We start from the raw sequence: 25,689 nt of genomic DNA on the forward strand, positions 1-25,689 counted from the left end.
ACACTAAAAACTATAGCCAGTGGGTCTGGTGAGGTGGCTCAGCAATTAAGAGCAGTGGCTGCAATTTAGGAGGACCCGGGCCCACTTCCCAGCACCCACATGGCAGCTCACAACTGTCCGGAACTCCAATTCCAGGGGATCTGATGCCCTCCTCTGAGCCCTATGGGCACCACCCATGTGATCTATTTACATGCAAACACATAAAGTAAAAAAAAAAATCTTTAAAATAAAGTATACTCAGAGACAAAGCTAAAGGAATCAACACGACAGGCCTCAGGGACAGAAAAGCTGTTGTCTGTGGAGACACTGCTCGTTGTCCTGGTAAGCAGAGCAGGGCCGGGCGTCAGAGGAAGATCTGTAAAGTCATCTCCCCAGGAGGCACGAGTAACAGAAAACAGTAACCCCTTGCACAGTGCGGCACATCTACCATGTCCTCCCGTAAGACTTCAATCTCTTCAGAGACTGTCGGCGGAGCCAGATCTTTGCGGGACTGAGTCCTGGGCTATATTTACCTTGGTGAAAGCTCTTGACATCAAAAGAAAGGTTTTTAATATTTTTATTTTTATTGGAGGCAAAGACTATAAATCAGGAAAAGAAGTCCCTCTTTCTGTAGACCCCTGGTTTGGCTGAGGGTTTTCCTGAGAGTATTCTGTTTGGTAAAGCCACTAGACAATTTTACTTTTGCCTATTACTTTGAGGGAGAAACACCGAAAATAATCTCTAGACCACAGAGGAACCTGGCCTGGCAGAGGTGACCCTCTTCCAAGTCTCGATGTGGGTTCACAGATGACGTCCTTGTAAAGGGATCAGGCCACTTCCCTTCACAGAGCTAATACATGAGTCTAACATCACTATGCCATCAATCAGCGGGGGACCCCACTCCCCAGGTCCCAACCCTGACTTTCTGGGAGTGCCTAGGGAGAAGTGCTAAGGTATTACCTAATTCTGACCTCTCCCGGATTCCCTCTGGTGTTAATTATGCTGCTGTGAAAACTAGTGCATGAGGGGAAGACGACACACTTCATTCTCCAAGAACAGAGGCCAAATATGGCCTGCTTTGATGCTGGGACAGAGGGTAGCTAGGCACCCAAGGTGTCATCATCTAGTTAGGACTGACCATAGGCCCTGAAACTGGGACGGGAGCCCCACGACAGTGGTCCAAAGCCACACCAGCAACAATCCCTGTGCTGCCACACCCCCGTTCCCTCAGCAAAGGCGGACATCTTCTGGGAATGCTACTGGTAAAGGAAGAGGCACTATCATCACTCTTCCCTTTCTGCAGAACGGGGTTCGGCACCTGTGACACCTTCCTCCGGAGTTCCCTCTAGGGCCTCATGCATGCTTCCCAGGGAGGCCTCCACAGGAAGCTGCTTCTGTGCCTGTGGGCTGAGCCAGTAGGGCCAAAGACGGCGCCCACAGAGGGCACAGACCACAGGAGACCCTCCCTTCGCCCCACAGGCAGGGCACTGCTTTGTTTGGTTCTTTTCTATGGTAGAAGGGAGTGTAAGAGAACCAAAGACGCAATCATCCTAAGGAGGATGGCGCAGAGGACTCAGGTGGAGAAAGGAGCCCTAAGTCCCTCTGATGTCTCGAGAGCTCTGCAGCTCACCCTTGGCACCTATCATACAAGAACTGAAAAAGCAGGGGAGCAAAGTGACAGAACCAGCCGCTTGACTTGGGGGTTCAGTGAGAATGCTGAATTAGTGTGAGTTTCAAGGGTTTTATAGGAATTCACATTTAGTTAGCTTTGAGGCTTGTGCATGTGTTGACAATCCCGTAGCTTTAAAAAAAAAAAAAAAAGACTTTAAAAGAAAACGGGAGCAGGCAGCTGACAAACTTTACAGATGTTCCTCTGCAGTCACTAACAATGTACCAATTAACGATACAAAAATGCGGTCCTGTATCACTGCTGACTTCCCATGGGGAGGAAGAAAAGGCCCCCTCTCTGGTAAATTTGAAATCAGGCTGCTGGATCAAGGAGAAATGAAGTGGGGAGACCAAATCAATCATGAGGCACATTCTAAAAATATCTGTGGATGCTGTCATCTGGCAAGAGGCAGTCCCTTTGTGGTCCCGCCATCCACGGGGAAGACAGGGTTCTGCCTAATTATCACCACCAAGTCGCACGATGTGCTAAGAAGGGCAGATGCCTCCAAAACGACATCAAACAGAACGGTTTGGTCAAATGAATTTGGACACGGGGCGTAAAGGTTCCCACTGCTGTCCTCCCACGGCTTAGCTCCGCTGTGAGAGGCTCGAATTGCCAGTGGTGTTATCTTCTTGAAGACCCCAATAACTAATATGACGTGAGAGCTGAAAAGGAGAGCTGGGCGAAACCCTCCTGTCTGCAAATCCATGGAAGTTAGACGACAACTTACTTCTTGGCTAGAGTTTTGATTGGGTGAAAGAATGCCTGCCCAGAATGCTAAGTTAAAAGAGAAACACTACCATCTTGTGCTCTGAAACAGAGAAAATTTTAAGTCAACCCGAAACTCCAAGGTCAAGCTGGTGACCAAGTATGGGGCATTCAGGAGAGACAAGGAAGAGAGCCTTTGATTGACAGGGCAGCCTCTCAAGAGTACAGAAACAGTTGTAGGTTTCAGAGCTTTAATGCTTTTGCTGGAGCGCAAAGCAAAGGCATGCCTGCCTGCACCACTCTGAAAACAACCATCCCTGACCTGTCACGAACCCGACACAGCCTTCAGAGCTGCTGTCACACAGGAAAAACATTTTTGTGAGTCTTTTTAAAAAATGATTTTTTATTTTATGTGCAATGTTGTTTTGACAGCATGTGTATTTGTGTGAGGGCATCAGATTCCCTAGAACTGGAGTTGTGAACTGCCATGTGGGTGCTGGGAATTGATCCCGGGACCTCTGGAAGAGCAGTCTCTGCTCTTAACCACTGAGCCATTTCTCTAGCCTGTTTTTGTGAGTCTTAAGTAAGGCAACCACATCTATTTTTTTTTTCTTTTGAGTCTCATGTAGCCCAGGCTGGCCTTTAACTTATCCTCCAGGTCTTCCTCCCAGCTTGCCACCATACCCAAATGCTACACCTTACTTTAAAACACTCCTGTGGAGTTGTCTCTAAAGGTAAACATTATACACCAGAAGGAAAAGCAAGGGAAACCTGAAAGACCAGGGGCTTTGCCTGGGCCTGGGCCTATGGCTGGCTACACAATATTGGCCTGAGAGGGGATTCAGGAAGTATCATCTGTATAAAAAAATCTATCTTGGCAAATGCTATCAAGGAGCCGTGATAGCTCTCAAGACTCTGAGGGACAGACAGGTAAGAAGGCTGTAATCACACAGGAGGGCAAGTTTCTATTGGTGACAAAGCCTCCCAGGGAGAAACCCGGGCCTTGTCTAGCCAACCTGTCTGGAGGAATGAGTGTGTTCTAAGAGGTTTGCGCTCTCTCTCTCTGGCTATCAGACTACTGAGAGAATGGACCCCAAGAAATTAGAACCTCCTGCAGGAGAGGAAATGCTAGAAGCCCTTGAAGTCAGTCAGGGGAGGAGCTTATCTTCAAGAGAAACATTTACTGGTCAGACCTTGCTGGGGAGATTTGGCAATGAGATAGTCGTGGGAATAGTCCACTCGTGGCCCGGTTGCTGAGCAGAGCACCTCGGTACTTTCTATTTGAACCCTGAGGCACACCTGGGGGAGTCTCGGGATCCTCTGTCCCTCTCTCCAACATAGCCGCATTTGTCTCCTTTAGTTTGCTTACTGAGGACAGGTGGCCGACCCAGGATGTGACCCCTACGATCTGGTAACACTTGAGCTCTTCCTACCAGGTGAATGAAACATGATAAACAGGACAACACTTGCAAGAGCACCAGAGGAAAGGCAGTAATATGCACGTTACTTAAAGACAAAAAGCACAGCTTTCGGATATGACAAGGGAGACTGGCGACACGCTGCACTGTGGCGTGCTCTATCTAGAATCACTTTTGCCAAGTGTGGTGACACATGCCTTTAATCCCGGTACTAGGGAGACGGTGGAAGGCAGATCATGCGAATTCAAGGCAAGCCTGGTCTACATAGAAAGCTCCAGGCCAGCCATGGCCTACGTAGTGAGATGAGAGAGCCAGTCTCAAAAACAAACCAACAAAAAACAAAACCCAACCCAACCAACCAAAATAACCACTTATTATTTTTTTTTTTTTTGGGGGGGAGGTATTGGAGTAGAGGATGGGAGGTGAGTTAAGATCCTCTCCAGATTGGTAGTTGAAGGTGTTTTAACTTCAACTAAAACACCTCACATTTTAACTGGCAGGGACATGTGGGATTGAGTCCTATCACCTTCCACCCTCGCCACAGCACAGTGTGCTGAGCAGAAGCTGCACTCTCACCAGGAAGTCCTCTCAGGGACACGTTGCCCGGCCTGCTGCCCTCCCATCCAGTGAATGGCCAGGCAGCCCTTCGCATCTGCCTTCCCAGATGTTCTCTGTCTCACCACTATGCCCTATATCTGGCACAAAAGCATTTAGTGCCCAGAAATCCTACTCTCACTTTGAGTTCCCAACACACTGAATTCCTTGACAGCAGGACAAAGTCTTTACAATGATTTGAGCACTAGGGAGCACCTGCTATTTTAAGAGCACCGTCTTGCACACCAGTATTTGCTCTCAAGCAGCATAAATTCCAGTGAGTGAAATAAATGTTCCCAAGTAGCCTGGAGAGCTTAAAGTTGTTGTTAAGGAAAAGGTTCACAATAAACCTTAGGCAGGTGAGTAAATGGGCCATCCTCCTGGAGTGGCCCTTACTTCCTCCCTGCCCATCCCTAAATCCAGTGTCTTCCTGCTGCTGCTACTTCTAGCGCATCTTCACATTTGCCAAGAATGAGGCTTACTGGCACCCAGGCAGAGCCTACTGTTTGTGGAACAGAATCTAAGATCTGTAATGTTTCCCGGGGAGGAGAGTTAGCTCTAAGTTTCCAAAATTCCTGTTTCTTAGAAGGCGAAACTGAATACAGGGTACATTTTAACATTCAGTGGAGTCTCACCTATGTAATAATTAGCCTTCCTGTATTTCTGTACACCCTACCATAGAAAGCCCTCAGATTCCTACATTAGAATTCCTGCTACTCAGTCTCAAGCTGCCATCACAATGATGAGGTCTACCATTTACAGAAGAGGACAGGCGCCTTGAAGAAATGTTTACAGACATAAGCCGAGATCTGAACAGTCCTGTTTACCTTCACCGGGTGAGGTGGGGTGACAGCATGGAGGTTGAGGTGCTCTACAGCTCCTGAGGTAGAGTGTCTACTTCTAAGCCAGGCCCAAGACTTGCAGGGGACACAGACGGTAGCCAAGAACCGACAGAAGAGGGAAACCGAGAGGAGCAGAAAGGAGGGAGCTGATACCAAGGTGAAGGAGATGATGGGTCTTCTTGCAGGCTGGCTGCCTCATCAGCTGTGTTGGCTCCACGGGGAGGCAAGCTTTGTGCTGGTGTGGCGGGAACTTAGCCAGCTCTGGCAAGGTGTGCTTTGACTGAGGCACTCAGCGGCAGAAAGCATTTCAGTTCTACCTTCTAACAGATCCATAACATTAAAAACCAAACCAAACCAAACCTGTATGGCTTTCTGATCATTTCCATACATACAAATGACCAGGAGTTATTCCAGGGAACCACAGGGCCATGTTTACAATCAGAGCCCCGGTGGAAAAAGTGAGGATTCTGACTTTGAACCTAAGTCTAAGAATACCTCTGGCTGGGGTCTCCTTGGCTATTAATTTCCCCAAGGAACCAAATCAAACACTCCACAGGGATATAAATATTTAGTTAAAAGAAGAAAGAAACTGTATGGCCTGGACTTCTTTCATCAGAGAGCAAGAGGGTGAAAGACTGGCATAGGAGGAAAAAGGGAGGCGGGAAAGGGTCTTGGTGGCACACAAACCCTCCATCAAATCAAGACTGACGATTAAATCCAGTCCCTCCGGAAACACTGGAATTACCCCGAGATGTCACGGCCAAAGATTCTTGTCCTTCAGCAAATGAACACCATGGGCAGAAAAGGTCACTAAACAGGCAGAAAAGCTACAGCTGTAAAGTAAGGCCCACATTTCTTGCTGAGAGAGAAGGAAACAAGAGCAGACCAGATCCTTGCAGCCCAGTTCCCTCGGTCCTCTTGGAGTGGTGCTCCAGGCCTGGCTGGCTGTTTAGCACTAGGGAAGCATCTTGGAAGACAGCCTTGCCTCTCAGCTGAGACTTACCGGAGCCATAGCACAGTGACGGCATTTCCTGACCCCCAAATCGTGTTGTGCCCAACAGGTAACCACCAGCTTTTAGAGGTGGACCGGTGTGTCTGCCCATTTGCTAATTTCTTTCTGCTTCCACAGACGTTTCTGCGTCTCTGAGCGCTCTGGCATACCTGGCAGGGATGGTGAGGACGGGAGAGCCAAGTTCCCTAGAAGCAGTGTGGTAGCTCAGGTGGAGGCTTGCAAGGCTTCTTCCAGAGGCCTGGTCCTGGCTCCAGTGAAGACCAACAAATAGCCTAGGGAAAGGTAGGGCCTATCGGGCCTTCAAAGATGCTAATGGAACATTTCGGTAAGGCTAAACCCTCACCAATCCATCTGCGGCAAAACTTCCTTTTGAAAGTGGAAAACACGAGCCTCTCTAATGTGTATTCCCAAAATGGCAAGCAGGACTTGGAGGACAAAGATCCAGAAGGCAAAACGTTCACCAAGCAGGCATGGAAAGAGACTAGATTTAATTGTCAAGGAAGGCCTTTTGCAAACAATGTAAGACTGACTTGGTTGCTTCCTATAGTCTGTATGAAATTATGGGATTGTTTAAAATCCCAAGAAACATTGAATAACCTCCTTAAGTGACAAAATAAAGCACTCCACATAAAGGTCCCTATGAAAGCCAGCTCTGTTAGGGAAGCATAAACGCTAGCTCCGCTGTATAAGTGAGCCCAAGAGACAAATGATGTGGCCAGCCGCCACAGTGCCATGAAAACGGCTGCCACCTGTGAAGGTCAGTCTCTCTGCCATATCAAAGGCCTTATGCAATTCCACTGCAGAGAGGTGATTTAATTTATAGCTCCCCTCTGAGTGGAGCCCAGGGACAACGTGCTGAAGTGCCCATTCTCAATTTGAGAAACTGGCCCTAAAAGCCAAGCGTGAACTGAACTAAAGGAAAGGTCCTGCTGGATCTTTAACAAGAAGCCAGCATCTGGGGTCAGCCTGAGCTGTGACCTAGCTGCGTGGAGCTCTGGAAGTGGTAGGCCCTTCATTTTTATGCCCATAGGAAAAACGAGTGGAAAATACGTAACAACGTGTCGGCAGCGCTGACCAAGAGACTCCAGCATGCTAAGGCAGTCAACTGGGTGGGTCTTTGACTTACATTCCTGCTGAAGGCACTTTTCACTGTAGGACAAAAGGTCACTACAGCCACCACCTCCTTCCCCTCCAGGCCAGGCATCCCTCAAGGGACAGACCCAGTTTGATTCACCTCTCTTTCTCATGCCAGTGAGCGCTCAGACAGACAAACTTCATTCAGTGAGCTCTGGCTGTCCCAGACCCTGTGTGGGATGGGCCACAGTGCAGGGCTGAGAAGTGCTTGCTGTGTGATGAGGCACAGGAAGCACCAAACAAGTGTCAGGAGGGTTCACAGTCTTTCAGACTGACGCTGTTACCATGGATTTCTCAAAAAAAGATATGATGCACTCTATTAAAAACTTAGGAACCACTGAATAGTTATCCATTGCGGTCATCAACACTAAACAAGTTGGGTGTTGTGGTGCATGCCTTTGATCCCAGCACTTGGGAGGCAGAGGCAGGTTGATCTCTGAGGTTAAGGTCAGCCAGGTCTAGTGAGTTTCAGGAAAGTCAGGGCTATACAGAGAAACCCTGATACAAAACAAAACAAAACAAAACAAAAACAAACAAACAAACAAACAAAAAATCAACCCCAAACCAACCAACCAACCAACCAACCAACCAACCAACCATGCAGTCAGTCTCAGCATGGATGACAGGTGGACTAGGATGGCTGCAACCTAAATGCTTTAGGTTGGTTACTGCAACCCAAGACAGACGGCAGCATTCTTTCTCCACACAGCACACCACAGATCTGTTTACCCTATGCTACATTCCCTACAATGAAGTGACTGAGAAAGAAAAATGTAACACAGCCATTACTACCTGCATCTGTTGCTACGATTCTGCTTTCTGTTGACAGATGAAAACCTAACATTAGAGACTTGTTAGTAATGTAGCTAATGGCCGAAGCAGGAGAGCCCCGCCCCCTCACTTCATCATCTAGCTTCCCCTATGGATGGCTTCCAAGTTTTACCATATAGTAGTTTCAATAGAAAACTACATTCTGAATTCTCCCCAAAGGGGCCTCCGAATGCTAAAAAAACCGAAGAGTAGTGAAAAGATCTTGTGATATCAAATCAAGAGTGAGATTAAAGTAGCTTTCTTCTGTGAGAGGATGCTTGTCAAACTCCGGAGAGCTCACTGGAAGCCCAGCCTGTTCCCCCATGCCGCCTCTCCCACTCATGTACCTGTCGAGTCCACACACTCCTGCGGAGGCCGGGGCTCTGCCCACCCAGGACCTGACACTCAGAACACACACACAGCTGTTCCTCTCTGCAGATAAACCTGGCCCTGCAAGGCTTCTGCCCAGGCCCTAAAATGGGTGCTACATGTGAGACTCTCCCCAGAGAAGCCTCAGTGGTTCTCCAGCAAGATGTCACCTGGCCAGAGCGGCTTGCACAGTCACAGTGTGGCCACGTGACCCTGTGCTGGCACACTGCAAACTGGTCTGGCTAGGACAACGCAGAAGCAAGCCAGGAAGAACGGCGCTGGGGAGCTGGGGGGAACGAATCAGGGGGACGTGAGGCCTAGAGTGGCCTTTAGGCCTGCTTCCAAATGTAAGAGAAACACTTAAATAAAGTGGAAACAAGTTAAGCTTACAAGTCAGAAAACAAAACAAAAACCAACCCCTGTTACTTTCTGGGTCACACTGTGCTCCTGACAGCTGACAGAATTCATTCCAACACCAGATGAAACCAGGCTCCCTCAGGCAGCCCCCCCCCTACGATGTCCCTCCTCTTGTCCTGCCCATCATCCCAAGATGTACTGTTCTCAGGAAGACTTAGTAAATTTATCTACGGTTTGTTTTGTTTAGTTTTTAGAAAGGGTCCACTATGAATATCCCATGCTGGCTTTAAACTCTTGATCTTCCTCCTGCCTTAGTGTCTCAAGTCCTAGGATTACCAGTGTGCTATAATTTTTATTTACTTTATAACTTTTATTATGCTTTTATGGTTTCTCATTATCATGTGACTTTTTATTTAAGTGTATAATGTGTGCAAGTGTGTATATGAGCATACCACTGTGAGCATGGAAGTCAGAGCAACTTCTGGAAATCGGCTCTCCCAATTTCCTTGGGCTTGCCTGGTAGGCAGGCCCTTTTACCTGCTAAGCCATCTTGCTAGCCCCGACTTTATTTTAACAGGAAAAAAAAAATCCTCTCAAATCTACTTCCCTTCAAATGTCTTAAAAATCTAAATAACAACCTAAAGTTCCATTGCAGTATAATGGTGAAATGTACTGTCTTCATAACAGAAATTTATCACTAATAAAAGTCTATCATCTATTTAAATCTCCCTTAACAGATTTGCATACAATTGTTATAAACACACACACACATACACACACACACACACACACACACACATACACACACACACAGTATGCTATCCAGCTAGAAGGAAAACCTATACTGGAAACAAAACTGATAGCACATTTTCTTCTGAAGTCTCTCTAGTGATAGGAAGTGGCCTTCTTACAATTGAGAACAAACTGAACTTTCTTGTGTCTTCAGAAACCACAATCACATTCGGACAAAGTTTTTATTCTTCCAAATTCTGAGTATCTCTGTTTCTAAAGGCAAACCTCCTGGCCCTGGTGTAACTGGCTGGCACTCACTCCACTTAGCTTCCGTTAGAGCCGTCTACTGGCTGGTAAGTGACTACGGCCGATGTCTGGGTTTCCATCAGTGCCTGGGAAAGTTTGAGGAGCTTTGGACTGGGAATGCTCTGCCATTCCCCTTTCCACGGCTACCCAGGGAGGGCTTCAGTGAGCTCACCATAGGAGAGCCTTGTAAATGCCTGCACCAGGGAGGAGGGCTAACACGGCCAGGGTGAGGGCTTTCAGAGCCTTTTCTCTTTTGCAGCACTTGAAGGGGGAGGTAAGTAGCTTGCTGAGATTGAAATGAAAAAAAAAAGAAAGAAAGAAAAGAGGGCGCTGATGTGCAGAGCTTTTTAACACTGGGCATCAGAGGCACATACTGAAACAAACCAGTTGGCAGAAATAGCCAGACTCCCCTCCCAGCCCAGGAAAAAGAGTTCCAGGGAAAGTTTGTCCATTATTCACACTCTGGCTTAGTCCAGAGTGCTTGTGCTCGCTCTCTTTACCTCTGTGACTCCCTGCTTGCTCATTTGACAGTGTGCTCACACAACTGCACTTAGTCTATTTCAGCCTGGTGTAGTTTTACAAAACCCTTTCCCACTCTTCTGTGTGCTTGGGTCTTGCAGTAGCCCTATGGAATAGCAGGACCATTGTCTTCATTGCTTAAGCTGGAAGAGAGAGGCTCAGGAGCAAATGGCAAGTTCATCACTGCTGCTGTAATGGACATTCAGGGCCTCACTACGTAGCCCGGGCTGGCCTCAAATGCATGCCTCACCTCTCCTCTGCCTCTCATGTGCTGGGATTATAGGTGTGCCCCACCTGTCCAAGTCCATTGCTTTCCTCACTACATCACAGCACCCACTGGTCCTATTACAACAGCCACTTAAGAAATACCATGCCCCTCCCACAGTCCCTGAGTCCTTTCTTCCCAACTTGGGCCAGCCAGAATTGCTTCTGCTCTTCATGAGGCGGTAACCCAAGAAAACATGCCATTAACCCTCCCAAACGCATCCACACAGTGAGTGGGCTACGGGAGGGCACTCGATGAAAGATGTGAGCACTGACACCAGCTCAACAAAGCCCCTGGGCCAGAGGAACAGAGAATATTCCGTATCTTTTCTGTGGGTGTGTGGCAGCTACTTTGTGGTAACCAATATGACTTTCAAAAATGTACAGCCAGTGCTGATGAGAACTAAGTGTTGAGTTAGTAAATAGTAAAATAGTAAAACAACAAAAACCCTGTAAAAATTAAAACCAAATAAGAGGAGCTGTCATTGCCCACAACCGTGACATCATTCACAGGTGTTAAAACAGATGCACATAAATTCTTCTATAAAAACATGTATTTTTCAACCTAATTTGCTTTTTTAAAAAATGCTTTGTGAGCCCTGATAATGATGGCCTACGCTTCAAAGAATAATCGAATAGATTGTTCTTTATATATCAATGGAGTCCAAGAATACACCTTCTACAGTTAAATCAGAACTCAGGCAGAATGTTACTTTTCTAGGGGTGAAGACCCATCACACAGAAGATAAAGCCAGCGCTGGACCCGAGTCTTTGTAAGAACTCCTCAGGCTGGTATGCTTCACCTTGACCTTTGACCTATGACCTATGTGCCTCCTCTCTTCACCTTTCCTGCTTCCTATCATCCATCCACCACACACAAAGGTAGGAGAGCCTGTGTCACAGCTCTGTGGGGACAGAGAATAGAGAGTGAGCTCTTTGAATATTCAGGTGTTCTCTTTAATACTATGGGCTGTGAGCCCTGTCTGGCCTGCAGATAAACTCTAATAAAGCACCTAGAGTCATGGCTGCTCCGTGGGTTCTTCACGGGCTGTTAAGGGTACGGCAGACAGCGACCCCCAACACCCCCACCTGTTATGCTCACGCATGGCACTGGGCACTGACCTGCTTTGCCCACTTCCCCTTTCCTCAGTGATCCTTCAGCCTGGCACCCAGCTTTGAGATGAGGCCTGCTTAGCACCAGTGAAGTTCCCCACGTTCAAACCAACAACGTTCTGTGTGGAGATGAGGGAATCAAAGTTAAAGTCCAACCCGTCGGCGTCCATGAGTTCACTACGAATAATGGATTCCATGTCACATTCCAAGCTCCCATTGAACATGTCCAGGTCCAAGTCACTGGGGAACTTGTCGTGGCCCAGGACAGGAAGGTTTGCACTCGCTGAGTACAGCGAGGAGCCTGAGAGAGAGTCCGAGAGGGTTTGCATAGACTGGCTGACGGGAGACTGATGCTGGTGTTTGGCTGACCCGAGGCTGCTGGAGTCACTCAAGCCCATGTTGCTGACAGAGTTGGACAAGGCACGGCTGCCACCAAGAGTGCCCTGGGTTTGGTGCTGGAGCAAGTTCTGATTGACCAAACTCCCCTGGCTAGGCTGGGCAGCAAAGGACATCATTGGGTCGTTGCGGAGCATCACGTTGCGGCGGGCGTTCTGGGCGGACACAGCCGTGCTGGCCTGAGACATCAAGGGGTCTGACTGGGTCATCATGACGTCGCTGTGGCTGAGCGAGTCTGAAGTGAGCAGGTCTTGGAGTGTCTGGTTACCATAGTGTGACATGGAAGAAAAGGTGGCTGGCTTGTTCTCTTGGATGGTCTGCATGGGCGACTGGCGCAGGGAGTTCAGAGACGAGGGTCCAAACACGGTACTGTTAAAGGAGCTGGTCGGGGACCCCAGGCCGGAGCTCTTGGCGGTATACGGGAAGCTGGAGCTCCGCTGCATGAGCCCCCCAGGAGGCGACGGCTGGGATGGCGGGAGCGTGATGTTGTCCAGCAGGTCATCCATGAGGTTGTCAGCCAGCCCGTCGTTGAGATTCATGGTGCCCGCCATGTCGGTCAGCCTCGGGAGCTCCACAGTGCATGGCTTGCTCACAGAGGGCGACAGGCTGGCGGAGCTGCTGTAGAGCATGGGGGAGAGCGGGGCGTCGTCGTCCTGGACGTCATCCAACTCTGTGCTTGCCAGGATGGGTGACAGGCGGCCACTGACTGTGCTGGCGTTGGAATTGGTGCGTGAGCGGAAGTCGGTCCAGGCATCCAGCTCGTCGCTGCTGCGGGAGGTGGGGCTACCGGGCCACTTGGCCAGCTGGGAGGGACTGTCGTCTGCCGACTCTGGGGCTGCCTGCAGGGCTGCCTTCTTCTTGGCCGCGCGGCCACGGCTCTTGGTGTACTTGTTGCTGTTGTCCATGGAGACGGCCCGTCGCCTGGGGGCCTTCCCACTCTTCCCACCATCCGGGTTGATGATCCACCACGAGCTCTTGCCAGTCCCTTCATTCTGAACTCGCATGAATCGGCTGTGCAGCGACAGGTTGTGCCGGATAGAGTTCTGCAGAGAGAGAAGGGAAAACGGACAATGTGAACAGAAAGGTCCAAACAGACATTCGGTCTTCAGTCTTCAAAGGCCTCTCAATTAAAGATGGTGACCTTGAAAAAATTCTTATGAATGTTTTGAAGGGAGAGAAAGGTACCATCTACGCACATGGGTGCCGGAGGACAACTTGTGGGAGTTGGCTCTTTCCTTCCACCATGTGGCCCCCAGGGACTGAACTCAAGTCAGGCAGGCTAGCTTTTTAAAACAAAAAACAGCCATCTTTGTGACTTGGAACAAAGCGCCAAGTGAAGTGGGAAGCCTCATGTGGGGTGGTGGAGACTTCCACATGCAGGTGCTGGGAGCTCCCACGCTTTACTGCGTTCTGTAATTCTGTTGCTTATACTGCAGTCCACACTGATAATTCATTACCATGACACTCCATCTCCACACTTTGCAAAAAACTTCCTAGTTCTTGGAGAAACCAGTCACCTAGGTGGCCATTCTGTCCTCTTTCAGTCCTTGGTTCCAGTCATACAGAGCCAGCAGTTACCTCTTAAATGCTTCCACCAGAAAGTGTGACATTTTTCCTGTTCCCTCTAGGATTCGCCCTGCCACAGTTTCACAACTCACCATATAATTTCTGCAGAAATGAGAAGGGTAGGGAAGGCTTTTCAGGGACAACCAAGGAGTAAGAGTACCTCGTTTAAAAGAATTTGCCTCATTTATACACTCTACATCCTCAGGAAGTGTGGGCTAAGTAACTTCCTTCCAAAGAGTACAGTATGAGAAGGGAAGAAAGAATAAATCTGCAGTGGAGAAAGCTAAGAGCTGCCGTGTTGGCTGGGTGAGCAAGGCCAGTGTAAACAGGGAAGAAACAGCACATTGCTAGCGTGCATCCTAGATAGAGCGCATTGAAAATGCTAACTTTTTCATCAGTCTTTCTCCAAAACCCAAATCCACTCTAAGAAAATATTAACCCCAATTAAGGAGCATTTACAAAAGCGTGTTTAGTACCCCTACAACCATCGAAGCCAAGAAAAGACTAAGAAGACATAGGGATTGGGGCCAACGCATCCTGAATGGGATCCCATTGAGGGGAAAAGGAAAATTTGGTTAAGTCTGATTAGCATGTATAGACTTTGGCTCACAATAATGACAAATACTGGCTCATCTGCTGTGACACTTGTACCAGATGGTAGGATGTTAAGAGGAGATGCTTGATGGTGAATATGCGTGGATTCCGTCATTTCCACATATCTAAAACAGCCCTCCCCCTTCAGTTGAGCAACTCCCCCTTAAAGTCCTAAGTATGTTCGCTCATATGAGAATCTTCCTCTGGCTTAGTAGATGCACCCAGTGGTCAGCCAGGCTCAAGCCTTATCTCTGCCACTGGCCAACCACATGACAAACAGATCGCTTTATCTGTCTGCAGCAACAGCAGGTTCCCATCTTCATTGCGGCGCGATGATCCAACCGCCCCTCCCTGCTAAGGATGACGTAAGGATGACAGACGACAGCGCACTGAGAAGCCTGTGACTCGGTGCCTTCTCTCCGGAAGCGTGCGTCCACACTGAAGGAGCTCGGAGCCTGGGGAAGGCTCGCTGTGACCTGTGAAATGCCTGATGTATGGCAGGGAGCAAGTCGACAGTGTTCCCCACATCTGGAGCACCCCCTGCAAGCCACAGGAGTTCTCATTGGCAAGTTAAAGATGAAAGATGCTGCCTGATACTACATATTAAATAGGAACAATTCTAAAAGTCATATTTAAAAAGAATTGGCAATCCCCGACTGTATTTATGTAGAAGACACAAATACAGGTGTTCTGCCAGATTGTTTTTAAAACACAGGAAGTCAACGGAATTTTTTTGTCATAAGTAAATAAATCAAAATACAAAGTATTTCTAATGTACATTCCCATTCAAGAAGGAACTGCAGTCCAGGCTGGGCAAAGAACACAGCAATTATGGTCCCAGCTGCCATTTTCTACAAAATGCCTTCAAGATGGCTAAGATAACACGCACCACCCCAAGTATCCAATGAAGGAGGTGCTGCCCAGGAGACAAACTCCCCGTTCCCCTTTCACATTTAATGGTTTTGAGTTTGTGTGTGTGTGTGTGTGTGTTTGTTTAGAATAATGGCATGTATACTAATGGTTCAGAAATTTTATTCCTTTGAATCAGAATCCTTTCTCTCTGAGGTAGGCACAGAGCACATCCCTGACATGCACTTGCAGAGAAGAGCAGGACAGGCCCAGTTTGAGTACACGGCTAGTTCAATGTATTCAGTGAAAAAATGTAAATACAAACTTTCGGGTTAAAAGCAAGCTGGTCCTGAGCCTTTAGGGAAGCCATTTAATTATTCCCATCTGTCAGCCTCCTTTGCCGTAAAGCATGGGAAGAGTTCACAAAAACACCAAACATTTATGAAAATGAGAAATCTCAGATATTCAGTGATCCTGTATGTTTTTAAAGAATAATATTTTAAAATGTATTTTACTGTTAACCAATTTCAAACCTACTAAAAGACAAATGGAGTATTTTATGGATTTTCTGTCACCTCCTATGACTATGACTCTAACCCCTAACAATGTATATGTATAATTTTATGCAGTTACAAGTGGCTAAAATTAGAGACAGATCTCAAGCTTCTGTTAGGGCTGGGACACCTGGCATGGAAGGCCAGTACTACAGGGAGTAAGGGCAGGAGTGGGTCAGGAAGACTGGCCTCCTGACCAGGTCCCTAATTCCAAGGGGAAGATCTGAAGGCCTGCCAGATCAAGGCAGGGCTGGCTGACGAGCCCTGGGTTCTGCACGCACTGCCTCTGATTCTCGTAATGTCAGTGCCCTGATTTTGCATGTGAAGGCTCAGGCTCGGAGACATGAATCAGCACAGCCCATTGGCCAGCACGCGGGACCTTCAACTGGAAGTCGGTCCCCAGTGTTCATGCACTGCTTTTTCTCTGTTCCTTCACAGGCCGACAAACAGGTTAAGTCACCATTTCATGTGTCTACGCAACAGTTTAAGAAAAACACCCAAAGCAACTATGATTTAAGAAAAAAGATAAACACGCACACAAATAATCTTATGGGGACTTTATTTATAAGATACTTTGAAATTTAGAGGCCTTTCCCAGATTTTTGCATAAAAGTATTTTGTTGTTCTTGTGGTGGAGTCCCCTTCTTGAGGAGAGGGCAGTATGACCACGCTAACGAATGGGGCCGCCACAGGTTCTTCCACAAAGCCCACCTTAGGAAGGAGAGGTTGGCCTTGGTGGCCAGTCTTCATCGGTCTCTCGTTTTGGAGGTTTACTGGTTGTAGAATACGTTCCCTGAAGCTCATTATCCACAGCACCCAGGCAGGTTTTTCTAGCTACTTTACTAAGACAACATAAAAACTGGGCCACCACCATCCTGACAGGCTCCAGTCCCAGCAGCCTCTCTTCATGCAGACTGGCCACCATAAAATCCATAATCTGAAGGCGGGGCACAGCCAAAGACCAATAAACATCATCGCTTACCTGTCCATTACTGTTCAAATGCTGGTGCCCTGCCTAGCGCAGACACTACAAATGTATTTTCCTCAGAGTTCAGAAGTCTAATGGTTGGGTTTCCCACCTCAGTTTTGTTGAAACAGGAAAGATAGATAGATAGCTAGACAGACAGACAGACAGATAGAAAAGGGCTGCGTAAAACATCAGCATTGAAATATTTTTTTTCTATACCTTTCCTGGTAACAAATGGAAAATGAGGTACTATAAGACTTCAAAGGGTCCCTCCCCAACTTCAGTCTCAGGAAAACTAATGTTAAAAATATCCTATTGTGCTAGGTAAATGCCTCTAATCCCAGCACTCATGAGGCAGAGGTGGATCTCTGAGCTTGAGGCCAGCCTGATCTCCAGAGTAAGTTTCATAATAGCCAGGGCTACACAGAGACACCCTGTCTTGGAAACCAAACAACCAATCAACCAACCAACCAAGCAACCAACAAACCAAAACCCTCCTAAAACTATGGTTTCCCACTAATTTATGTATCATCATAAGAAGTAATCTAAACTTCTAAGGCTCTACCTTTAGTGTGGAGAATGGTAGCTAAGGTAACAAGGAAATGCTCTGATAAAACTCTAGTTCCATCAAGTATAGTTTTTCTAATTTACTAATCCTGCTTACACATACAATTTGCAGTATGCTGTGAAGTTCACTTGGCCAGGAAACTAGGGATGTGTTTTCCTTGGCCATTCTATCGCCACATTTACCTGCTAGAGTCAGAAGGCACCCCACACAGACATTGCCAACAGCTCCAGTTATTTAAATCAAGATTCTGATGAGTTACAAGAAAGTGAGAATCTCCAGGAAGAAAAGCTAAGAATAACCCCCACCTCACAACTCACATTGAACAGGCCTGCACTGGGGCCAAGCCCCCAATAGATACTAAATTAGTAACTGAGCTGGCACACTTGGTCCCTTCAAGTGGCATGCCCTTCCAGGAGACATGTGCAAGAGGTGTGTGGAGGAGGCAGCCTGTTGGGATTGGCATTTCAGAGTCATGCTGACTGTGCTGTGTGGGCCAGTGCCTGGAGATTCCTTTGCCTGGCCCACCTAGAAGACACTGGCATAAAGATGACACCACTGATTAGAATCTGATAATTATTTTCTCCATGCAACAAACAGCTTTCTGTTGCAGAATACATTCATTGCTGATGCTAAGGTGCTCGTGATCCTTAACTATATGCCAAATCAGTACGGAGACAAGTGGACTCAGAATAGGAGTCAGAAAGCAGCTGCCTGGAGTTGCAGAGTACTCTACCACCCATTTACAGAGCGGGTGGGTAACACGGCAAGCAGGGGGAGGCAGTCATGGAGGAAGACAGCCATGCTGAGACAGGTCCCAGAGCCCTGAGCCTGTTTGTCTGCAGCGATGACACCTGCCTGTGATCTGGAGAAGGCAAGATCAAATGCACTCTCTACTCTGGGATGAACCCCTTCTGAGGACTGTATGACTCTCAGCATGCCATACTGGTCAGCGGAGTGCCAAGCACAGCTCTCAACAACTGTCAGATCCCACACACAGCGGCGGACATCAAGGACCTTGACTCAAACTGTTTCCCCAGCATTGTGTGTGCTAAGTCAAAAGGTGAGGGGGCAGTGCCTTCCAAGAAAGGAGTCCGACTTTTACAAGTTTTTAAGGAGCTGTGCCAGTAACTGGACACTTCTTAACTGCTGCTCCTCTGCATCTGCTTCGGCTCCTTCCGTGTTTACCTTGTGGAGACTCTACTAACCCAGACACCAGCTGCATGTGCTTTCCCTGGAACAGAGAGGGCTTGTCTGGAAGCAACATGTGGTATCAATTTATCTTTCTCAGCAACAGCAGAGAGAAATCTACCCACTTTAAAAATAAAAAGGTTGTGTAATTTAACTCTTAAAAGCCCTGCTTTTTTGCTTTTTTTTCAAAGAAGACAATTCTTCCTCCTCTCCTCTTTCTCCCTCTGTTTTTTGTGTGTTTTTCTGGGCTGTCTAGAGAGTAACAGAATGTGTCGTGGTTGTCAGTGCTTACCATTGTCCATCGCTGCCCACTTGTCTCTAGGAAGTGCTCGGGAGACACTGCGAACGGCTGGCTTCTGACACAGTGCTCACACCTGCCTCTCACAGAGCACCCATGTTCTAAGTCTGTGTCAGTGTTTGACTTGAGGGCACTGATGATCCACAACAAACTTGTCAATGACGGGACTCCAATATTAGTTCCCGTGAACCATAGGTGGCAAAGGTCTCAGGGACAAGTCAGGGTAAGTAGTGAGTCACTGCCAGCCCGGGAGGTTGCTGTGCCACACGCAGAAGCAGCTACAGGAAGAGCTGCTGGGGAGCTGCCCCCGGCTGGGCTGGCAGGGCCTCTCGAAGGCACTTTCAGTCAAGACTGGTTTCTACTGAGCAGAAGCCAGTTCTCTGCTCTGGCTGCCTATTCTAGGCGAGTCTCCCAAGGAGACCTTCCTCACCCATGATCCATCCCCAGAGATCTGACTCAACACTTGAGGCCTGGGGATTTTACTCTTTTTTTTTTTTTTTTTTTACTTTTGGTTTTTTGAGACAGGATTTCTCTGTGTAGCCCTGGCTGTGCTGAAACTCACTGTGCACAACAGGCCGGTCTTGAACTCAAGAGATGCACCTGCCTCTGCCTCCTGAGTGCTAAGATTAAAGGCATGTGCTACCATCACCTGGCTGCAGCCCAGGTATTTATAGTACCCCCAAGTTAGCCTACTTAGTCATCAGGAAAAAAGAAAGAAAACAAAAACTACTAAAATCTCCCCCTTGAGCATGCCACTGGCTTGTTTCCCAGTGCCCAGGTGTGGTAACTGTAGGGGGACATCCTTGGAGTCCGAGACATAGAAGTTAAAGGCAAGAACTGGGGTCGGAGGGTAAAGTGGGAAGTTAAGGTAATCATCTGAAAATGAATCAGCTCTTTACTGAAAATTCCTGGGTGTGGGGAAGGATCCTTGACCTCATTCTGTGTGGACAGCTTCCCTTCTGCCCTTCTGTACACAGCAGCAAGAGAGGTGCCCCAGGACAGAAAGCCGGCTCTTCATGCCTCACACACTGTGGAGACCGGTCTTGAACCGGCTACCATCTCCACTGCATTTCCTCTCCAGATTCTACGTCCTTGGGACTAACAACACGATGAGTAAAAGCAAACACAAGTATCGGGGCATAAAACTGAAGTGTGATGGCAGGCCTGAAAATAGAAAAACATTATTTCATGTGTACTATCTATAGTGGCCAAAAAATAAGCCTTTCAGCTTGATAAAAATGCAAATAAACCTTCATTAAAAGGGTTGTGCAATCAACTGATGTGTACGACAAGTTCTGTTTCTACTCTTACTCTTGTCTAAAGTCTTAAAAGTTTAAACCATTAACAGGCCTTAAAAAACAACGATGTTCTAAAATAAATATTGTTGGGAACTTGGCTGAAGGATTGTATTTCCAGCTAGAAACAAGACTTCCCGTTAAATCTGCTGACAGTAATTCTCTACCCACAGATGTCCTCTGGAAACATTTTTTTAAGTTTTCCTGCAGAGAGCCAGTGACAGCAGGAGTGAAACAGTCATCGATGAGCAAAACAACAGTCCGGTTTAGCGCTAGACACCCCTTAGCCTCTCTTAGGTGAGGGCTGGCTGGAGAAGCCAGTGCAGAGACAATCCTAGCTGGAGAACAAGTTCTCCCAGGCACGGGAGAGGCAGCATCCTACTGCACCCAGTGCTGCTGAGTTTGCTAGAGTGTACTTTATTTTAATATAATAATAATAATGTATATTAGGTTTTCACTGAGCAATCGTCTTTGCAAGCTATTCCACAGCTGTTTCTGCTCTTGGAGGGCAAGAGGGAACATTCCATTCCTCCAGCCGAACTTGCACTTCCGGCACACACTGAGCCCTGGCGGCCTTGCAGCTGCCACCCACACCCACCCCTTGCAGCACGGCACCCTTCCTCCTCCTCCCAGGCCTGACTTCCCACCCCACAGTCCCGGCCTCAGACTAAGGAAAGAGCCACAGGTACACAGTCCACACATCTCCGCGGAGCAGGGCAAAGGGCAGCTTTGGGGCAACTCTTCTCTTCAATGCATTCTTCCCGGAGGTTTTCAAACTCTTTCCCTCTCCCATGAGAGACTTGATGAACACATGCTGCTGAAATTCCCTTTGAAAACCATGCTTATCTAGTCATACAATATCAATGAATCAGAGTTATAACCCAGCAATTACAGAACATTCTTGAATTTTATTTTGTAATGTATAACAAAATAATTTATCATCCAATCTTTCTTTACCTGAGGTTTTAAGAAAAAGACTGCACCTTTTCCCACTTTGGAAACATACTGTGTATACAAATGGAGGGAGAATGGGCATTACAAATACATACCCAGAACTCGGAACCATGCCACAAAGTTTAGAGTCACTTTTAGAACATTAGACAAGCGATTTGGGCAGGAAGCTTGGTATAATGTGGGGCTGGGAGACAGTGGCCTTAACTTCGCCGGGAAGGAAAATGAGGATGAAACCATAAGGGCATATTTGAGTTCAATCAGTAAGCGGTAACAAGGCTGAGGCAAACTCAGATATAGTGGCAATGAGGCATAAAGGTAATGTCACCCAGAAACACAGCATCAATTGCAACGGAATAGGTATCCATCCCAACTGAAGGGATAAAGGATGGGGTGTACGAGACAGAAGCACTCTTCTATTTATCCATCCACCCACCCATCTACCCACTCCCCCTATTCACCCACCCACCCATCTACCCACTCCCCCACTATTCACCCACCCACCCATCTACCCACTCCCCCACCCATCCTCCATCTATCCACTCCCCATCCACCCACCTATCTACCCACTCCTCCATCCACCCACCTATCTACCCACTCCTCCACCCATCCCCCATCTGCCCACCTATCTACCCACTCCTCCACCCATCCCCCATCTGCCCACCTATCTACCCACTCCTCCACCCATCCCCCATCTGCCCACCTATCTACCCACTCCTCCACCCATCCCCCATCTGCCCACTCCCCCATCCACCCACCTATCTACCCACTCCTCCACCCATCCCCCATCTGCCCACTCCCCCATCCACCCACCTATCTACCCACTCCTCCACCCATCCCCCATCTGCCCACTCCCCCATCCACCCACCTATCTACCCACTCCTCCACCCATCCCCCATCTGCCCACTCCCCCATCCACCCACCTATCTACCCACTCCTCCACCCATCCCCCATCTGCCCACTCCCCCATCCACCCACCTATCTACCCACTCCTCCACCCATCCCCCATCTGCCCACTCCCCCATCCACCCACCTATCTACCCACTCCTCCACCCATCCCCCATCTGCCCACTCCCCCATCCACCCACCTATCTACCCACTCCTCCACCCATCCCCCATCTGCCCACTCCCCCATCCACCCACCTATCTACCCACTCCTCCACCCATCCCCCATCTGCCCACTCCCCCATCCACCCACCTATCTACCCACTCCTCCACCCATCCCCCATCCGCCCACCTATCTACCCACTCCTCCACCCATCCATCTGCCCACTCCCCCACCCCCCACCCACCCACCTACCCAGTCACCTATCTACCCACCCACCCTGGCATGGGACCTGGTTTATAGTGAATAATCAAAACGCTCTCCTTTAATCACTGAACTGGTGGGAAGGAAGGGGCAGGACACAGACCTGAGTGGAACTTGAAGGTGAGATGTGATGGCAAGGCTAGAACCTCACAAGTGCTGCGCAGTGAGCTTCCACTGGTTAAGTCTGCAGCAACGCTTAGGTTGCTGTCAAGTTCACGGCGTCATCCAGGGCATTTGGGAGATGATGACACATGCTAACACAGACTGAGGTTCTATTAAAGGGATGGGAAGAACAGCAAAATGACAGTGTGCAGACTGGTCGATGAAGCAAGGCCTTGGCAGAAGGCAGCTAAGATCTATCTGGGATAAGAGCTGACTCTTAGTTCATCTTGCAAGGCTATGGGGCCTTCACTACGCAGAGGCACTCACTCAAAATCACAAATAACAAACCTTGGTTGCAAAGCAAGCACATAAATAGGGAAACACAAGTGTATATTTCACCTGCAATCTGAAGGAAATGCGTCTATTTGTTGCCTGCCAGGACCAACTGCTCTGTACCTAACAAATCTCACCTCATATTCTTTTCTCCACGAGCTGTGGTGTAGAAAGGGTAGAAACTTGTCCAGTGAGCTTTGGTGCTGTGAGTCTAGCCTGTTGGCTAACTCCAACGCTCTTCTACCACAAGTTGCCAAACCTGCTGAGGAGGAGGCTGCACTACCAGGAACCAAATAACTTGAACTACAAACACTTCCCATATTTGGCTTCTGTGTTGAGGGGAAACCAGCCCCTGACTGAGTCAAGGCAATATTACCTGGCTGGCCTTGGGAGGTCTAAAAGCAGGTCCTCAAAGAGCTGGCACCATGCCACAGATCCTCATGCCAGACACATCAGGCAAATGTCTGCAAGTGCCCTGGACTGCTAGGATGAGGCTTAATCTGAAACAGGGACCCCACTCTATACTATTTAAACCATGTAATTAGCCTATTAGTAAGGCAGGGCAAGATCGGCCTGCTTTAAAAGTACTTGAATCTTAAAAGATGATGTCTTTTGTCTGCCAAGTGACAACAGTCAGGATGCTTCTGTTTAACCTCAATCAAAAACTCTGGGAGAAGACTGTGTTAGTGTTGCAAATGTTAACTACTCCTCTCTTTGGCATCAAAACTTGCAGCAACAGAAACCACTGAGAGCACAAGCACATTAAAGGAAGGGGTATGGATGAGCGGAGTGAGTGGGCTCAACCCAAAAGCCTGCTAGCTGAAATCCCAGGGGACTGATTTCTGCTCAAGTTATAATCACTCCCGTCCCATGAAGTTTACTGGCTTTGGCACCACACAGACAGAACTGATTCCAGCTCTTTGGATGTTCCGACTCAGAAAACCTGCTCTCTGTTATCTTGTTAATTCAAAAGTAACATGCTTTTTGGGAGCTCTGAGACATATGCCAATGTGCAGATACAACCAGTTACGCACACTGGAAGCACTGGGAAGGGAAAAGACCCTGTCTGAACTAAGAAAGGAAAAATTCTGGATAAGTCCACACAATAAAACATGTGTCTGTATTAACTATTTTAACACCATGGCTCAAGGTGAAAGAAGCTGTGGAAGGAACCAACACCCAGTGCTGGCAACTGCAAGCAAAGCAACCGATGAGGTTTTCTTCGTAGGAAGGCAGAGCACAACACTGCCAGTGTTGCACTGATTCAGGCCAACAGCACCCCAGTCTCTCCACACATCACTGAGGTTCAGCTCCTGTGAGGCCTCCGGGGAGCCGCCTTCCACACCATAACCTCACCCGTGTGTGCAATGCTTCACTAAACTGGTTTTACAGGATTTTTTTCTTGTTCAAAACCACAGGATGCAAAAGTGGCTGATGACCAACACATGATATTGCTGAACACTCAAATGGATCGACCAATGATTCCAGGGCACTGCTGGGTACCAATTACACAAACAGATGAGTGCCAGACACCTCCAAAAATCTACATAAACTGATCCAATGAGAAATGCACTTCCTTAGACTAAACAACCACACACCAGCATTTTATCTTCTGAAAAAGCTTGCACTGGTCACTCATTTAAACTTAAAATCGGGAATGTGTAATATCAGACTGCTTCCTGAACACACCTGGGATAAATCAGTTTTCTATATACAACAGGAATTGTTTTAATATTAATCCATACTAGGTTTTAATCCACTTCATGAATTGCACAGGAAAACTGAAGTGCCTAAATAAAACACCATTAGTAGTGTCATGGTGTAGTAGAGTAGTGTAAGAGTTGCCCAAAGAGAAACGACAAGAGTCCTAAGAGACCATCAAGGCGAAACATAACCCTTACATCCTTTGCGGGATCCATCCAGGTAAGCACAGCTCTCACCCCTCGTCAAGGGAATGTCTTTTTGGTACAGATAAAGAAAGCCCTTTACAGAAAACCACAACAATCAAAATGCAGAGTTGTGAAGCCCAGACCCAAAGATAGAGCTACAGCATGAGACTTTCACTCGGGCTCAGGAGTCATTGCGGAAGAGGGGAAGAAAGACTGTAAAAGCCAGAAGAACTGGGAGTTTGCTGTGATACTGTGTGTCCTAGAAATGTCAGAAGCTACACCCATGAGTTGTATGTATGAAGATGGCTGCCTAAACATGAGCTGAGCAAGGACAACAACAGACATGTTAATGTGGAAAGGGGAAAGCCCCCAGGCCTCAACCACACACCTAGAGAATGACTACAGAATACTGAGAGTAGAAACAGTCTTCCCCAGGAAAGAGCAGACCAGTCAGTCATCTAATACTGAGCGGTCAGCCCTGAGAACATACAGAGAAGTAGCATTATACTGACCGAGCAGGTTGTAATTATGTATTTAGGAATCTAAGACACACACACTCGAGCACACACACACACATATGTAGCAATAAAGTAAAAGAGGCTATGAATTGGGAGTACATGGAAGGGTTTGGAGGGAGGCAAGGGAGGAGAAATATGTAGTTATGATTTCAAAATTAAAAATTATAAATACATATATTATAAATTATAACATATATGTAGTAAAGAAAGGTAAACTTGTAGCAGAAATGAAAACTTCCTGCAAATGGGTACTTCAAAGCCTAAAGGGATTTAGAAAACTGTTCTTTCAGGCCCTGTTTATTACTGCAGGTGAAAGAAGGGTCTAAGAGAGAAAGCAGAGACCATGAGAGCTGGGCGGTGGATTCCTGTCTCAGTCAGCAGGACTCATGGGCCCCACACAGGCTGTTGGTTCTAAACCATTTATGAGGACACAGGGACCCCTGGCCATATACTTTATTAGCTGCCTCAGAAGAGTCCCCCTGGTGG

The 25,689-nt window shown here is 47.7% G+C and overlaps 1 protein-coding gene across 2 annotated transcripts in view; it reads right to left on the reverse strand.

The window, feature by feature from the left end:
• Nucleotides 1–25,689, reverse strand: part of Foxo3 (forkhead box O3) — a 99,616-nt gene that overhangs the window by 5,157 nt on the left and 68,770 nt on the right. For both annotated transcript variants that reach the window (XM_021649051.2, XM_060373175.1), the window contains exon 3: nt 11,836–13,265. In XM_021649051.2, coding sequence (XP_021504726.1) covers nt 11,871–13,265 — 1,395 coding nt within the window. In that variant the 3' untranslated portion in view covers nt 11,836–11,870. The remainder of the gene's footprint in view (nt 1–11,835; nt 13,266–25,689) is intronic.

This window comes from Meriones unguiculatus, chromosome 20 (genome assembly GCF_030254825.1).
Source record: "Meriones unguiculatus strain TT.TT164.6M chromosome 20, Bangor_MerUng_6.1, whole genome shotgun sequence".
In the NCBI taxonomy this organism is placed as follows: domain Eukaryota; kingdom Metazoa; phylum Chordata; class Mammalia; order Rodentia; family Muridae; genus Meriones; species Meriones unguiculatus.